This window comes from Benincasa hispida, chromosome 12 (assembly GCF_009727055.1).
Source record: "Benincasa hispida cultivar B227 chromosome 12, ASM972705v1, whole genome shotgun sequence".
Lineage (NCBI taxonomy): Eukaryota > Viridiplantae > Streptophyta > Magnoliopsida > Cucurbitales > Cucurbitaceae > Benincasa > Benincasa hispida.
In genome coordinates, this window is record NC_052360.1 from 38,214,552 (window position 1) to 38,233,260 (window position 18,709).

The 18,709-nt window shown below is 34.5% G+C and overlaps 1 protein-coding gene across 1 annotated transcript; it reads right to left on the reverse strand.

Annotated features, from left to right (window-relative positions):
• Positions 1-6,052: 6,052 nt before the first annotated feature.
• LOC120092494 (condensin complex subunit 3) lies at positions 6,053-16,729 on the reverse strand. Its single transcript, XM_039050592.1, has 12 exons — positions 16,261-16,729; positions 14,576-14,779; positions 14,088-14,233; positions 12,975-13,243; positions 12,366-12,463; positions 11,573-11,720; positions 11,058-11,497; positions 9,994-10,508; positions 9,843-9,903; positions 9,470-9,748; positions 7,362-7,623; positions 6,053-6,570 (listed from the first exon to the last, which is right to left on the reverse strand). Exons 1-12 carry the CDS (start codon positions 16,660-16,662, stop codon positions 6,245-6,247), a joined length of 3,150 nt encoding a protein of 1,049 aa, XP_038906520.1. The 5' UTR covers positions 16,663-16,729; the 3' UTR covers positions 6,053-6,244.
• Positions 16,730-18,709: the final 1,980 nt, after the last annotated feature.

Genomic DNA, 18,709 nt, shown 5'->3' on the forward strand with positions numbered 1-18,709 from the left:
CAGGCTTTGACAGCCACCTCCAACTATAGACTTCGATGATCAATTTTGACGACCGCCTTTATGCGACCAACTCTAATAGGCTCCACCTTTGACGATAAGCTCCAACGACCAACTCCAATACCACCTTCATACAACCAACTTCAGACTCCGACTACAAACTTCAGCAAAAATCATCTTTGATAATCAACTTCGGCAATCACTTTCGACTATTATAAGACTGATGATTTTCAAAGTATTTTGTAGGGTTGTTGATTATATAAATAATAGTATTTTGTCTACATTAAGTGCATTTTTTATATGTAGAAATTTATAAAATATATTTTTATTTAATTAACTTCACATATCAAATGAGTGTTAAGAAGATTTGGAAAAGTATGTAATATACAAAAAAAAAACCATAAAATTGAGATTTTTTTTCTTTGAACGTTTTCTAGCAACAATTAGTGAAAAATTAAGATTTGTTCTCTGATGATCCTCCAAATTTAGAGGAATTAAAAATAAAATTATTGAAGAAATGTATTGGCATTCCTAGGCTGCTAAAATGATAGGAGAGATTCAATTTTTAAAATAAAATATCAAGATAGAGTAAAAATACAAAGCAACATCAGGAAGAAGAAGACGATGATGATGAAATTCATGGAGAAAAATTGGGAATCAAAAGTTTTGATTCCTTTTTAGTTTCTTATTTTATTTAACCATATTTCTGTAAGAAATGTAGTGGATAAATTGTTGTTCATTACTCAAATAAAAAAAAATTATAAATTAAAAGCAAAAAATTGCAATCCATATTTTACTCAAACAAAGATGGATAAAATTGTTGAATAAAAAAGCTTCAAAACAAAAAGTAGTAATCATAAAATCAGATTATTTAGAATTAAAAAAACTGTACCAATATCCAGACATATAAACTCAACTCTACACCTCAAACACAGATATATAAGTTTAGACCAAATAACTTTATACCTCAAACACAGACATATGAACTCTAGGTATCATATCTCAATTCAGTGCCTCAAACAGCCCCTAAATAATAAAGAGTAAGAAAAGAAACACAATACCGAAAATATATTGGTTTGTGGTCTAATTTTGCAAAAGAAGATTCTACTTTATGTGAATATTACAATGACGACCCTTACCTCACACTACAAATCAAACTTCTTCAAAAATCTAGAATAACGACTTCTAAGCACCACAATAATGAATGCCAAGGTTACACATGAAAGTAATTCATTCAAGACCTGACATGAGACTTCTGTTGCATGCTCGATCAACAATGGTAGAATCATCTTATCCTAGCAGAAAGTGATAATCTTTCTGGAAAAAAAATGTGCTATAATGTCACAAGGTTGTTCCTAGAGGAACGACAACACTACCAATATTTGCATCACCCGTGTTGAGTGTTAATAATAGTATCCTTGAGACGACATATATTATAGAAATACTAGTGTGCTTTATCGATCATTCTAGCTAATTCTACAAAATTCAATGCAGTTTTAATTTTATTTCTATATCGACTCTTAGTCAAACTTCATTAAATTTTTCTTCTATTTAAAAAAAATCCTCTTTTAATTTTTATGTTTATTTTTTTTCATTTTTATCCTCTAGTAACTGAGATAGTAAATGTCCCTTCAACAAAGACTCACCTATATGTCCTTAATTTGTCGCTTGAACGTTAAAGCTCATAGAAGACATAGTCTATTCAATAGCATGTGAGTATGTCTATGTTATAACCATAATATCACTTCATTTTTCCATTATGTGGTGACCAAGACAAGTCAAGGTGCACTCCATTACTTTATGATGAATTTGAGACCCTTTAATTTCAAATTATTATGAAGAATCAAATTTAGCTAAAGTGTTACGAAATCGACAATTAAAGAATACAAAAAGGAACGTAGAGATAGAGAAGATCGACACACAAATATACGTGGTTCACTAATGGTGTGTTAGCTACGTCCACGGACAGAGGAAGAACAGTATTATTAGGGAGAATATTTTCAGAAAATTACCTCAAAATGGCGCCTCTAAGATTAGAGAGTTTATATAGCACACTATTCTAAACCCTGGGTCATAAGCGAGACCCCGTACTTGGTTGTTCAAAGCACCAACAAACAAATTCAAGGTATTCCAACATAAAACTTGATTGATTCATAGCTTATATTCCATTTGTGAATGTTTGCAGAGAATTGGCTAAATTTCATATGATTGTACCATGTTTCACAGAAAGTCAAAGAACGTTTACTTCATATTTTCATGTCACTACTTTTTTTAATTGTGGATAATTCTATTAAAAAAAAAAAAAGGCATCACCTCCAAATTTTAGGTAAGGAAATTCTTGGAGTTTAACTTGGATTGTTGTTCTGTTTTTGGATTTGGCCTCCTAATGAAGGGTCAGTACCAAACCCAAAACCCTTTAAGACGTTTAAAAAAGTAGAAATAAGGACATTAACACTACAAATGGTTTAAAATGTAATTTGGACAAAAATGTAAAAATCTCAATTTTATCCAAAAAAAAATAAAAATAAAAATATTGATAAAATATTGATGTCAAATGGATATTTCTAAAAATTAAAAAAGATTAATAAATTATTTAAATTAATAAATAAGTACTTTTTATTTTATTTATGCAACAGAAATTTAATACTTTAATTTTATTGAGGGCTGCCCCAAGCAAAGGTCTAAAGCTCACGATAGGCAGCATGGGGAAGAAATGTCTCAAAAGAGAAAAGTCAAAGCCTCGAATTGTAGGTTGAACAATCGAGCTGGTGAATATATATCAATTAGAAAATAATCAAGTCGTGCTCGACTTGGTGTCCCTACAGCCTTGAGCGTTGCAGCTACCCTAACATTTTCAGAATTATATGTAAGTATAAGTGTGTGTCAGAGGAAGGACATTATAAATAGTCTTATTTGACGACTCAAAGGGAAAAAGTAAGCAATCTACCAAAGAGAGCATTGACCTTACTTTTGTGTGCTTTGATAAACTATACATTCCCTGCACTAAAATCAACATGAGAATATAGTAGGCTTGGCACCACGTGAGTGTGAGGAACTCTCAAGCAAGTCAGCTCAAAACGTGAGACCAAATCAAGAGAATTGGGTCGAAGGATAAGCCCACGAAAGGCCCACAACGACAACAAACACGTATGAATTTTCTATCTCAACAAGTCTATAGGTCTTTTTTGGTAGCTTATTTAAAAAAAAAAATAAAAGAAAAAATCTATAATTTTACAAAATGTTTTTTTTTTTTTCAAAGTTACAAACATTTGGGTTTTGAGGATTCTCAAGGGATAAATGCATTAGTCCACTAAGCTAACCATTTAGATTGTCTTGTACTTCACATATGTTACAAATAAGGTTTCTCACTTTCACTACAAATTATATACTTTATAGTTTTCTATTATACCCTTATTTTTAATATAACTATTGCTAAATTACATATTTCCTTATATTTTGTTATCCCTAAACCAAGAGATTTTTGCTGCTCACCCAAGTCAGTATATAAATACTGGTATACATATTGACAATAGACATATCTTGAAGCTCATACATGGATATATATGGATATTTTTTTCCTCTTTTTTCGTTTATGGTAAAAAAAAAAAAAAAATTTAAATAAAAAGAAAGGAAGAAAGAAGAAATTATTTATTATTTATTTTTTTATTTATGATTTATTTTTTTAATTTTTTGAATTCTAAAGTTATTATTGAAATTTTTGAAAGTTCTGAAAAGAAATTTGAAAAGGTAGAACATTGATTGAGATGTATTTTCTATAATTTAACTTTTTTTTCTCTCTCTTAAGAACACATTTTTAAACATATTTCTAATCTTATCTAGCATTTTTCGTCAGCTTTTAAGTCAATTCATTCACTACGTATTAAAATTCCCAACATCCATTTGAATTTATTGAATTACTTCTTTAATTTCTTGTTGTCTCTTAGTTCACTTGTGAGACAGTTGATTTGTATCAAACTATAATTGCGTCATTTTTGGTAAGTCTAATTGTACATCAAATCACTTCAAATCCTAATAATCTCCTCATACCATATCATATGCCTATAAAAATCAAAGCATTCCAACCAGCATAATAACGCCTTAACCACCAGCCACCAAAGGATTCTCCATCTCAAACTACTAAATAATTCTCAAGATTTCAAAGTTATCCTTTGTTTTATATATACACTTTGAAATTTGTATCTATTTGATCATTAAATTGATAAATTCGTATGATTAGTCCAAAATAAAATAGGAGGTTCAAATAAAATTTGACATAAAATCTTTGAAAGCATGAATTTGTTGTCTTTCTACTTATATCATCTCCTTGTGAAATTACCAAAATTCTTTTTTGTCAGCAACCATGTCTAACTCCTTGCTCGTTTCTTCTTCTTCTTCCTCTTCTCCTCGTCGGAACAACCTTCCCCCATTTCTTCGTCTTCTCCTCGTCAGAACAACCCTCCCCCATTTCTTCATCTTGGTCTCATCCTCGTCGAAACGACTCTCTCCCACTTCTTTTCTTTGTCTTCTCCTCACTGGAACGACTGTCTAATGAAGCTAGAAAAATTAGAGTTCTACAGTTTCCAAATTTCGTTCGATAATCTGGAGAATTCGAACCTCTCTTTGATTTTCGAGGACTTTTCATCTTCGACTCCTCCTCTTTTCTTCCATCTACAACACAAGTAAGTTGAGAAAATTAGAGAACCAAGAAAAATAGAGGGAGGGGCTGAGAGGAAGAAGACAACATTAACAAGAGTGAGAGAAGCAATCACGCTTGCTTGGTTTTTCCGATAATTTCACTTGACGGTGCCATATGGAGAAGATCAAAATACTTAAGTTTTAGGAGGGATGGGTTAATTTTCGTTTCAGCCACCCATTTTGGACTATTCATACAAAAATCTTCGTTAAACTTACAATAGTGTCTATTAAGTTCCTAAATTTTTAATTTTGTATCTAACAAATCTTTATACTTTCAATTTTATATTCGGTCCCAACAAATTAAAAAAAAATTATACCACTTCTATGATATCGAACTCTCTGCCAATGCAAAAGAGTGAAAGCTACTCTAGAATGTCCTTGGCTTTCATTTTCAAGTGATAAAGTTTGGCCCCATATTCGAATTGAGCATTTAGAAATCAAAGAATGCACCACCACAATCTTCAACCAACATGATGTGAAAGGCCATAAATGTTGATTTCGGCAACACACTTGATTTTCCTATTCATATTTAAGCCTAATACTTTCTTCTTTTCTTTTTTTTTTAGGACCCCATCCTACAACTGGTGGAGTTTGAAGGGTTTGGCATAACTTAAATCTGTTTCAACTTTGATACTTATTTTAATTACCATAGCCACAACTTCTACCATAAATCACTTAACTGGTAAAATCATAATCCCAGCTGCTGACAAAATACAAAAATGTAAAAGAAAGCTCTTTTGCAAACTAGGTCTAAAGAATTGATCAAACCTTGCTATCTAGCTTAGATTTTGCAAAGGAATAATGAGCGAGTAACTTAGGACCTTTTTGATAGGCAATCCGAAAACATAATTTTGAAAATAAAGTTATATTTTATATTTTCATATATGTGGTTGGTAATAGATTCAATAAATTTCAGTTTAAACCATTTTTCAAAACGTGTTTAAAAATATATTTAGTTACTAAATATTAGATTTAATATAAACCATTTTTATTTAATTATAAACTTGTTTTATGTTAAATTTTTTGTACAGTTATTATGTTATAATATCATATAATATATCACATAATATATTACATATTTTAATTTAACAAAAATAATTGAATTTATAACATGAAACAATATATTTGTTATGGTTTTTATCAATTTTAATATAATTATACATTTTAAATTTTTGAATTTAAAATCTAGAGACACTAAAAACATTAAAAAATTATTTTCAAAATTTGTACAGTTTGGATCATTGAATCTGAAAACAATTCTCGAAACATAATCCAAACTGTCAACCAAACACATTCACTAAACTCAAAAAATTAGAAAACATCAAACAAAATCTGAGTTGCCTACCAAGTAGCCCCAACATACTCATAAGATTCAATTAAATTATACTTTCATTTTACAAACCAAGCAGAATCTTGTAACTTGCTACAGCTGTAGGATATAACATGCACAGTTGAAGCACATCTATGTACAATAAAACAGATGCCAACACATAATCCAATCATACATCTTACGTACAACATTGGAGAAAACTATCATGGTAACGAGGATTAATTAATTCTCTGTCACATCTGAATCTGAATCTTCATCATCTTCATCATCATCTGAATCTAAATCTTCGTATGCATCTTCCTCATCAACTACGTTATTGGTCTTAAGTACACTATTCGTAATTCTAGTCAATGCCACAGTTTTGCTAGCCCTCTGTGAGCGTGTACTGATTGTCCCAACAAAGTTGGGAACAGAGGTGGGTGACATAGCTTCATCAGAAGATGAAGACTCGTGTTTCACTCGTCTCCGGGAACGTGTAGGTTTGGTTGAACATGGGACTGGTGTTTGTGGAATTTCAGCTTCCAAATTGAACTCCAGTTTTAGTTGATCTGTAAGTACATGTGTTTATTAGCACAAAATAACTGGAAGATAGGACACAACAAAAGCTATACCAGTGACATGCTTGTGAATTAGAATGAATGAAATTAGGAAAAGCTTTGCATGGGCTGTTTCTAAAGGGAACCATCATTGACACGTTGAAATACTAAACGGAAGATTGGACACAACGAAAGCTATACCAGTGACATGCTTGTGATTTAGAATGAACGAAATTGGAAAAAGCTATGCATGAGCTGTTTCTAAAGGAACCATCATTGACACGTTGAAATACTAAATGGAAGATTGGACACAACCAAAGCTATACCAGTGACATGCTTGTGATTTAGAATGAATGAAATTGGAAAAAGCTTTGCATGGGTGTTTCTAAAGGGAACCATCATTGACACGTTGAAATACTAAACGGACAACCATCTCATGGCAACTCATTTCCCCACCAAACTAAGTATTAGGCATGCAAGTTAGCTGTGTGACTGGAGTATGTCCAAACAGAAATGATTACATTAATAAAAACGGATTGGAGTACTGGGGAGGGAAAAGAGAACTAAAACAAAGCCCATCTTTTCCGCAATTGGAAGTCTTATAAGATTGTAGACCCTCGTATATGTAATAGGTCCTATTACTTGAGTGAACCATGAGAAAATAGATGTGGTGCATAAATGGAGTACAAGATAACTGTTAAGGACTCGTTACTCAGGAAACATAACTTGGCAAGTTTTTGTTCAGTGAAATTTTTACTGTTTTCAAACCAAGAAGCAGGAGAGGAATAAGTTTCAACATTTACCTAAAATTAGATGAGCTTGATCTTGCGTCACTTCAAGATCTGGTTGTTTGTCAATTGCTGTGAGATGCTCTCCCATCCGCTTTAACTCCTTGACAAGATCCTTATCCCATGACGTAGTTTCAACCACATAACATAGTAGTCTTCTCATTAGCCTTATAGCACATTGTTCTGATGGGCGAAAATGAAGCAACACAAGAACCCGGCATAAAGCAGAAACATATGACTTTTGTGCAGGCGTCTTCTTTCCATGGAAGCTTGCAACCTCAAATAAGTACCAATCAATTGTTAACAAGTCAGAAAACCACAACTTTCAACTTGTTTCAACAGAGAAGGTTGAGTATTTAGCATAAGAGATAAACGGTATATATCATTAATTTATTTCAACAAGTACCACACTCTTTGTAATTTAGCATAAGAAGGTTGAGTAGTTTTTATTACAACTTCAAAGAAGACTAAATGAAAAGCAAAGATGGTAACAAATAAACATAATAACCAAGTTTGTACAATTCAAAATTAGTCAGCTTGGCTAGCTTTAACTAATATGTGAGAGCTATGTTAAAGCTCAAATTCTACACTCCTCTCAAACTAGTATGAACTACTAGGATCATACCATGCACTTTTCTAGCCTCTATTAAGCATTCGATCAATCTCAATGAGTTTGTGCACTTAGAAGCAATAGTCCTTCAGAAAATTTCAGTAATGTGAGACTCAGAACTTTAATATTATGAAGCCCGAGATTTAGAAAATAAAGAGAAAAATGGAAAACAAACATAATTCAATAAGTATGAGTAATTAAGATTTGCTTCTCGATCAAATTCATGAACCAAAGAGAGATTGGGGAATAGAGTGAGGCAGAGATCTCTGGTTGATAATTGAAAGAGAGAGAGAGAGAGAGTAACAGAAAGGCATAGAGAGCACGCGAGACAAAGGGAAAGAGAGCAAGGAATATAGAAACAGACTGAGTTTACACTCTAGATACAACAAACTGTTTCCTGATCAAGTTACAAGGTCGCCTCCAACAAATTTAAAATATCTTGAAGAAGATTATTGGTCCCACCCAACTCCGTCAGTTTACACTTTCGCTTCACATAATGCTGTTGATAAGAATTGAAGTTACTTTCTCGGTGCAATGAGAGATATTTGAGATCATAGTCATTGCATCCAAAATGACCTTCAGGAGAATTCATTAACTGAGTCAAAGGCTTACACCTTTGATGTTTCTGTTATGACAAGACAAATTTTTTTAGCCTTGAACCTTAAATCCTCTTTGGATCATAAGACACTTACGTCTTACATAGAACGGGGTTAGAATTTATGAGTCCAGTTTTCACACCTCAAAAATGGGCTAAAAAAACTAATGTCAATTTGCTATCAATTTTTCAGAACAGAACTATAGACAACACATTTGTCGCACTAATATACTGTAAGTCATGATAATTGCAATATTAGTTTTATAAGGTTATAAAATAAGGCTTTAAAAATATATTAAAGACAAAAATTAGGGAGTAAGTTTGCTCGTATTGGTGACAATAATACTTTATAAGTTTAATACAAGACTTTAAAAATATATTAAAGACAAAAATTAGATACTAAGTTTGAACATATTGGTGATAATAATCATGATGTACAAAACGGCCCTTAGATTACTTACTTATAAAAGATAATTTAAATTATAAAATTTTTATTTCCTCGTTACAGTTTATCTTACATTTTTATAATATTTATCAAAATTTCTGAATTTAAATTGACTTGCACCTAAAAGGCTGATGACCTCCCCTCTACCAGAATGTGATAGGAATGGTATTAGAGGAATATTAGGGGTATATCAATAATTAGATAAGTAGTTAAGGAAGTTTGGTTATAAATACAGAGGATAGGGAAGGGGGAAGGCAAGCAATATTTGGTGAGGGAATTAGGGCTTGAGAGTGATCTCAAGATTGGGAGGGTCCAAGTAGGTAAGTACCTCAAACACTTGGTTTATCTTGTAATTCCATTATCGTTTATCTTTCAATATATCCGGGTTCTATCAGAATGAAATATGACTGGAAACATAATCGATGATACTTAAATAGACAGGACAATCCTACTATCATAAGTTCAAAAATTACCTCCGTAGCTATTCGAATGGCAAGCCCCTCTTCACTGCACTCAAGAGGAGGTTCTCCAATACTACCCGTGGCTTCCTGATTTCCCAAGCATCCATCTTCTTCCTTCCTTTCAGTATCATTTGCATATAAAGGAGCCTGCATCATTTGCAGCATAAAACGTGATGCTTGGACTGCATGTTTACGCATATTCCCTACCTCAACTGCAGAACCTCCAACATTTCCGTTCATGCCTGGCCACATTGAACGCATAACTGGGACAAAAGCCTCAGATATCCATCTCTGCGAGTAAAATATGCCACTCAGTAGAGAAATTACAATTTCACGCCTCTAAGGTGTAAGAAAATCCATCCATTTCAAGTTAAGCTTCATTTACCTTGTGAGAAACTGTGAGGGATGGATAATGCTCAAAGAATACAGAAAGGCATTGTTTCAACCTGATTTAAGATAAGATCAATTGAGGTCTTATATGCTTTTAAATTTAAATGGTAAATTAGATTTGGGAAATTATAGGTTCAGAAGGAAACCTCTCAAGATCTTTCTCGCTTGAAAAATAAATGTTCACAAGCTTGTTTAAGAGTGGAGGATGTAGAGATGCTGGTATGCTTGGATAGTTTTCACTCAGCAGAAGAATCTTTGCAAATCCCTCAGTAACAACGGTTTGAACGGACTCGATTTCATTGGTTGCTGAAGAGCTGTACCTCTCATCATTGTCAAGTCCAGCATATAAAAGATCAAGTGATCCCATAGTCCAATCTTCATCTGCTGCTTCAGATAAGTTTATAGGACTAAAAGATGTCTTATCAAATGAAGACTGGAGGATGTGATCTTGTCCCAGAGCCTTGTCAACCTCCTGGGGATCATGCCACAATACAAGATCAAATAATGCCTTGCAGGCCATTATGCTAATTGGGGGCAGCCCCTTAATGAAGGAATGCCTCAACTGTTTAAGAACTTTCTCATTTGGTCTTTTATCTAGCAATCCATACAGGCCAAGACAGCGGATACTGATTCTCTGAACATCTAAATGAACTTGTTTTGCCTGCAATACAAAATTAATAAAGTTGGTGAATTGAATAAATGAATTCTAAGCTACATAACTTCAAAAAATGAATCGAGCTAAGCTGTTGAAGGCAGTTGCAAGGATTAGCATCTATCCAAGCAGCATATAATCACCTTTCATGCAATAGTTGCAAATATATCAGAGTTTCATAAAAAGAGAGAAGCTTCATCTAGATAAACACTCCACCTCATACTTCAACTGATTTCAAATTAGTGATGTTTTTCCCTTCTATGTAGTAATAATAATAGCCCAAATTGAATTATACGTCGATATTAGGCTAATCACAGATTCATATAAACATACACACGACGTAATACATCTCCTAACAACCATGGTTCAACGTTGCAATATCAGTAACTGTTTTGGAGGGTATTGACAGATACAATTTTTATATTGGAACAATTTCGGAGCAGCTAATCATATACATGAATATGTAACCATGGTCCAAAGTCACAATATGCAAGAACAGTTGATCAATATCGAGCAATAAGCAAAATCAAACAGCTACCCTACAAAATGTTTTCTTACCCCTGGAAGCAATATCGACTCCAGTAGTTGAGCAGGTCCTCTGACTTTTCCATTAATAAAATTCAATGATTTCACGTTTTCCAGGAGAAGACTTGTCACAGCAAGACAATGCATCCATTGCACACAATTTGCAGTTCTCTCTCTGCATGGTCGAGCAAGTTCTTCAATCACCTCAAGAACAATTTCTTCAAATTCACCAGCAGCAGCATGGACTTTCTTAACCAACCCAGAGACAGCAACTGCCCAATCTTTATCCCCTCCAAGATTGATTCCATCCCCAAGAACAACCAAGTTCCCATCATCGTCCAATTCATGATCTGGAGACATATGCAACACTTCCTGCAGAAATGCACCAGCAATCTTCCTATTTGCATTATCAGAAAAATCAAGCATTGTTCCAAGCAAAAGTAGCTGCCTTGATGCAAATCGATAGCTGGACCCTGTAATTACAAAGTCATTTTACGTGTTTGGCAAAAAGCAATGTACTATATTCTTGATCCATGAGAAAATCTTACCAGCATTAATATGAGCTTTGACCAAGCCTACATAATCAGAAATTGTGGCAGGAAGAATTCTCTCTAAAAGGTCATTTTTATCGGAAGCTTCGGCTGCATAGACTGCAGCTTCAGCACCCATAGAAGCTGCAGCATCAGAACCTTTTGCCTACAGAAGAAAAATTTACAAGTATTAAAATAGAAACTGATAGAAATTCTGGTACATTGTCATGTTCCAGACAACTCAATTCCACGATGACTCAATTTCAGGAGCTTTATTACGTTCATGCATCAGAGTGTTGAAAATAAAATTCAACTGAACAAGGAGAGTATTGAGAGTGTGTCAGTGTGAGATCAGATAAAAATTAAAAAGCAATGAATAAGTGAAGGTTAAATTACAAATTTAGATTATGAAATTTAATGATTATATTTAATTAAAATTTAAGCTTGAAAAGGTATAATTACAAATCTAAATTTTGAATTGTGATTCTATGTGGCCACTATCATTAACACGATGACTAAATGATGGTGTGGCATTCCTAATAATATTGGTGTATTTGACACATGACGAGGAAATGAACTAGGAAAAATAGAGTGGCACGTCTAATAAAGACCAATTTTACCGGGGATTCCCTGTCCTTTTGAGGGTCAAGTCTTTAAAGAACTCCATTTCATAAAATGTTTCCACGTAGCCTACAAATCTCTAAGAGAATTTATACAAACATTTACTAGTTATTACTAGTACTCACGGGAATTGAATTTGACAAACACAAGCGAAGAATAAAATGACGGGAGAAGGAACAAATATACTTACGAGTGCTTCTGTTAGGATATGCTTACAAATGGTTCTCCAGTAAAGAGAAACTTCCGGTTCCATTAGTTGAATACTTGGACTGCAATGTAGTGAGTCTCCTAATATCAAGTGCGGGAACCATCATGTTACTATAGCATGTAAAATCCAAGTTCACAGTATAATGAGATGCTTTCATCAAGTTAAATGTGCATAAAAGTCGGGCAGCAATTGAAGGATTGAAATCACTAGAGCAAATTTATTGTTTTATTAAAAAAAAAAAAAAAAAAGTCATCAATTTTTTTAGAAAAAACATACTACAGCAGTTCCTCCAGCAACTACAAACACTTCAATGACCAAAAAATTGGGAACATTTAACAACAGATTTGGAACGGGCTATTTAAATTCAATGTATGCACATGAAGCCAAAAAAATAAAAAGAAGAATAATATAAGAATAAGAACAATTCCTGTGAGTCTTCCAACTATCAAATGATAGGCGTAGGCGAGGACATAGCGAGGAGAATGATGCAATGCATATTGCATAGATTGGTTAACATGGGTAAACAACGGACAGTTACAATTACAAATATAGAAACCATAAATAATTGGATATTGGACAAGCTACACTAACCTTCTGTCGCGCCGCTAGAAGTTAGTATATAATGCTGGATACTTTCATCGTCATGCAGTTTCAACAAACTAGCTCCTAAGAAAGCCCCCATAACAGATTCACCAACTCGTTCATAGGTTTCAACATCAAGATACTCTAGCAATTCTACAGGATTCCCATGGCAGCATTTATTAAGCCACTCATCTGTCATTAATTTTAAACACTCCTTTGAAACAGCTTGAGAACGATCGGCAAGTCCTCTCTGTAAAATTATCGTTCTTTGTTTGATGCTATTAAAAAAAAACATACACAAATATTTAAGTGACATAATTCTACCACATACTAATAGGCAAGAGTAGAGATGTTAAAGATGACTAATATGGTGGGGAAATTCCCATCCAACCTGGATCCTAATTCGCATTGTTAAAAAAAAATAAAGTGTCTGATAGGCCTCCAATTATACTACAATATCAAAGAAGGAAGAATAGAGGTAATACAGGAAAATTGGCGGTTGAGTCGGTTAAGGAGGTTGGAGACCACAGCTAAACTACTTTCAATTCTGTTGGGAGAAGTTCGGGTTTAAAAGAAGAAAGAAACAGAAAGAGGGGGCATTGAAGAACGGAATATCTTGGGGGAGGAAAGTAAGCTCTCGAGGGTGGGAGTTCGGGTTAGTCTGTTGTGTAGAAACGATCGAGGAGTACCATTCATCGCCTACTTCATCTACTAAGCGATCGTGTAGAAGAGCCTCAGCGATCGTGTAGTTGCGGTAAGTGATCGCATAGTGAATGTAAACGATCGTTTAGCATTTGTAAGTGATCGCGTAGCAAGAGTAAGCGATCGTGTAGTTGTTGATTGACATTATCGTCTAGTAAAGTACAAGTTCATCGTTTAACTGTTATGTTATACGATTGTGTCATCACACTTAATCAATAAATACACTTTAAAAGATCAAATTCCTATCGGTGTCATTCAATATGGATCAGGATTATAATAAAAACAAGAACAAGGGAGAATGAGGGGAGCCCTTCTCAGTCCACGGCCTGCATTTATTCACTGAGAAAAAAATGAAATATAGTTGCATGATTATTATAAGTAAAAAAATTTGGTAAATTCTATCGCTTGAATCACACTTACCTAAGACTTTGAAGTGGAAATTTATTAGCTAATACACAATATGCTGCTTTGCGAACAGACTCGCTCACATCCAAGGTGCAATCGATTATCACTTGCAAAGTGGCATTAGAAGGTGGAAATGACAGTAATATTGTCTTTCGGACCTCCTGCACCATAAGATCGAACCACTGGCATTGAGGGCACTCTTCTAGATATAATCATAAGCATGTGGTAAATGTGAAACAAGATTGAATTTAACATTTGAAAGCGTCAATGAATTGTGAATGTGAAAAGGGAAAGCAATTTGACATATCCTTAGCAATCAAGGAGGGAAGAGTAGATGAATAACCTGCATGTCACTGTTAAAGCAATCAAGTCCACAAAACATCCAAAAAGATCCCTAGAGTTTTCTACATATATGGTGATAGAAACAGAAGGTCTGCATGTTGGGTTAGGTTTGTATGTGTACCCACGTATATATAACAATTTAAGACAGTTAAAATACTCACCGCATTTTGTTCCATAGTAATCACCTCAAGAAATAAATTGAGGATGTCACCGTTTTCACTATCATTCGCAAAACGTGAAAGAGCACGAACTGCAAACATACGTATTAAAGGAACCTTGTCCTGCACCCGCAGCTTCATGTGGTCGATAACTCTATCCCAGACTTCATTGCTGACTTCTGCATCATCTGGTAGCCGCATGATGATCTATAAATGCGTAATCTCAATCAACAATACAGTTACCAATGAAAATTTGCCGACATGAAACAGAACTACAGCCTACAACCAGTTAGCTAAGAGTGTTGTGAACAAATATTCAGCAAAGAAATCCAATAAAATCATAAGCAAGAGCATCAGAATCTCAAAATTTTAAGAAAGTTGCAAGCTCACGTCATAGACCTAGGTGTTAGGTGCAAACAAAGTTTGGTTAGGGAAGAGAGAGATCCTATCTGAGTGAGAACAATTATCTCTCTTTGTACGAAACCTTTTGGGTGCTTCCAAAAGCAAAGTCACGAGAGTTTATGTCCAAAATTGATAATATCATACCATTTTAAAGATAGGTGGAGGTTCCTTTATCCTTATCAATTTGTATTAGAGTCATGGTCAAACCTAATTATATAGGTGAGATCCTTAGCAATTTCAAACAAAAGTAGTGAGTCTAGTGGATGAATTTTCAAATCGGACAAAAAGTGTTTCAGATGCGACAAGCAAATAGAGCTCTATTAAATTGTGTGGATGAAGAATAGAACTATCAAGTCGTGTAGACCTATAAAAGAAGTATATCTCTATCCTAGGGGAGGAGAATATGTGAATACCACAAAAAATGATCAAGTTTTGTTCTATCTAGCTTTACTCTAGACCTTGATAAGAGCAAGCTCTAATGAGTGATTGGGAGTAGATGAATGAGGAAAATCTCAATGTGATACTTTGTTCTAGGAGATGATTGGTGCAAACAAAGTCCCACATTGGTTAAAGAAGGGAGACATCCATGGTATATAAGTGGTGACCTACGAAGCATGGATACTTTAGTTTGACTAGTGCGTCCGTTCTTGAAACGTGTCAGACACTTGGACAACGCATATGTCAACCCATTTACTTTGAATTTGTGTCGTATCATTTCCGTGTCTCGTATTATGCTTCTTATGTAGTGATAATTATCTTCATTGATACAAAGACTTTTGAATTGTTATAAAAGCAAAGTCATGAAGAGTATATCCCTAAGTAGACAAAATCATAGCATATGAAAATAGTGGAGGTTCCGTTGTCCTTAGTAGTGAACCTAGAGTACTATACTGTAACCAAACTAACCCAAAATACTAGAAGTTTTCGGACTGACTACTCCAATTTTAGTTTCCAGATTCAGTGACCAAATCTTGCCAGTCGTTTAAAACATTCGAGGAAACTCGACAAATATAATGTTCCGGATACCCCGCTTGAACAAATAAATTTCAAAATCCCTTTTTCGTTTTCCAGCGATCAGCAGGGAAATGACGTTCAAAGGCAGGACGCAAATTTCAATTTCCAAGCTATTTCGAAATCGTGCCAATCAATTGCATTCAGTCCTAAAAAGCTAACAGATAGCAAGGAATAGTAAAAAAAATGTGGGGGGGGTGTTGTGGTGAACCCTAATACCATAACCACTTTTCCGACTCCAAAGAAGAAAACTATAAGGCAATTTTGGATCTCACCTCAGAAACAATCTGGCATGCACGGAACCTGGCAGACTTATTTGCAGCGCATGATGCAACGAGAAGAAATTGCAGAAATTCCTCCAAGAAATCATCAGAAAGTGAAGCGAATTTGGGGTCTTTAGAAGTGGCAAAAAGAGAAATGAAACGGATAACGCGCTCGGCAGAAGCGATTCTGCGGTGGAAGTTGAAGAGAGGGATCAGGGTTTTGGAAAAGGCAGTAAAGAACTCGAAAGGAGACTTGGATTTCGAACGTAGAGCACATAGCTCCTTGAGCTTGCGGTTGTGGGTGGCGTTTGATGACCGTGCTTCGTCGAGGATCTTAGCTATCTTCTGAGGCAATAGATCTTGTGATTCTACGGTTTCTTCCGCCATAGCCGATTCTCTCTTAGAAACTCCCATGATTCCCCTCGACCTCCACAGCGAAAATGGAGCTGCTGAGATTTCAAGGATTCAAATTCCGACATTTTTTGAATTCGAGCGGGAGCGTGGAGATGCTGACGTCTTCATGGGCCGTGATTTTATTGGGCCTTCAACGTGGAAATTGCTTAAAAATTCAAAATTCACAAATAGAGAAATTGTGTTGTATAGCCAAAACATAATATCTGGTTGGGAATATAGCCATTTTTTCTTTTTCATAGTTTAGGGCAAAAAATCGTAGGTGTGGGGTCCATCTCCTACTTACTTTTCCAAACATACCCCCATCGATCTCACAGTTTCTTCCATAATTCTAGTAATATTTGCCCCCAAAGTTAGTTTGTTTTTTGTGTTTCTTAACCCAACTATCCAGTGAGATATAGAGGTGTTCAAAAATTTGATCAACCCAACCCAATCCGTATGGTTTGATTTGGGTTGGCTTGAGTTCAAATAAATAAAAAAAAATCTATGGATTGGGTTGATTCGTGGGTTCAAATAAATGAAAACTCTATGGGTTAGGTTGGTTCAACTGTTATGCAAATATCTTCAGCATCTCTCCACGAACCAGGCAACCTCACCCCAGTCCACAACTACATAAATATCATCAGCATCTCCACAAACCAACACAACCCATAAAGTTTCTACATGCATCCTTAATGGAAATTCGCAAATTGTTCCTCTTGTATTTGCTATAGTTGATTCAGAGAATGATCTCTCATGGAAGTGGTTCTTCCGCAATTTGAAGGCTGCTTTTGATGAGTCAGATGATCTTGTTATAGTATCTAATAAACATCGTAGCAAAGCTAAAGGCATTAGAAGTGTGTATGTTTCTGCTGAGCATGGCTTGTGTGTATACCATCTACTCAAAATCCTTAAGGATGGACATAAATCGAAATTGTTAGATCACCCATTTGATTTGTGTGCAAGGGCGTACACAATTACAAAGTTTCAATTTTACATGAGGCAATTGGAAAGAATAATTCCGTCTATTAGGACTGAGTTAGAAGAGGTTAGGCTTTGTAGATGGCGATGGCGTTCTTTACTAGGAGGAGGTATGGTTTGATGACGACCAATATTTATGGGACCATAAATTCAAATTTAAAAAGTTACTCGAGAGCTTCCAATCATCTCCATCCTTGAGTTTGTGCATTCATTGATACAAAGATGGTTCTATGAACGTCGTACATTTTCTAGATTCCAACGGACCGATTTATCACCTTGGGCTAAGGGTGTTATCCGGTCAGCATTGATTGAGAGTCGCACAATGGACGTGAGTTATTTTTTTAGTACTCTATATTTGTTCTTATTAACAATTATTTTGTATGTGTGCTTAAAGTTGTATACGTTGCTTTTATAGTTGTATCCTATGAGTATGAATTCGAAGTTCATGATTGAATGAAATATTTTCAAGTCAACATTCTTCATTGGACATGCACATGTAGAAGATAAGATATGGACATGATTCATTGCTCAAATGCATATGTTGCTTTATGTTGTAGGAACCTTGACTTGCAATTTTATGCACATGAATTTTACCGGATTTCTAAATTAGACCAGGTTTATAGTTCGAGTGTGTACCCTATAGGTAGTGTTGATCAGCTCATTTCAACACTTCTCCATATGAAGATGGTATTCTCCCACCCAATTCCAAACAGCCAGCTGGAAGATCTAAGAAAAAATGGTTGTTATCTCGTAGGGAAAAAAACATCAAGGAACAAGTGTAAAAGTTGTAGCTTAAAAGGTCATAATTCTAGAACATGCAAAAATCCACTTTCTAGTTAGCTTGATCCTTTCATTTTAAACAATGCAAGTTTATGTTTCATGTTAGGATTTTTTTTCTCTCTTTTTTTAAACATTTGGTTTATGTTCAATAGATTCTTCTAGTTTTATTTATTAGATGATTATGATTATGGTTGTCATTGATTTGTTTATACTTTTATCTTGTTGACAATTACTAAGTAATATCTTGTATGAATGATTTTGGTATTTTGTTCTCACATAGTTATTAACAATATTTTAATTTTCATGTGAG

Coding starts and splice junctions, on each gene's coding strand:
- LOC120092494 (XM_039050592.1), bottom strand. CDS start 16,662: ATGGGAGTTTCTAAGAGAGAATCGGCTATGGCGGAAGAAACCGTAGAA. Junction 14,234..14,575: donor TTACTATGGAACAAAATGCG/GTGAGTATTTTA, acceptor CTTATGGTGCAG/GAGGTCCGAAAGACAATATT. Junction 7,624..9,469: donor CCATTCGAATAGCTACGGAG/GTAATTTTTGAA, acceptor TACTTATTTGAG/GTTGCAAGCTTCCATGGAAA.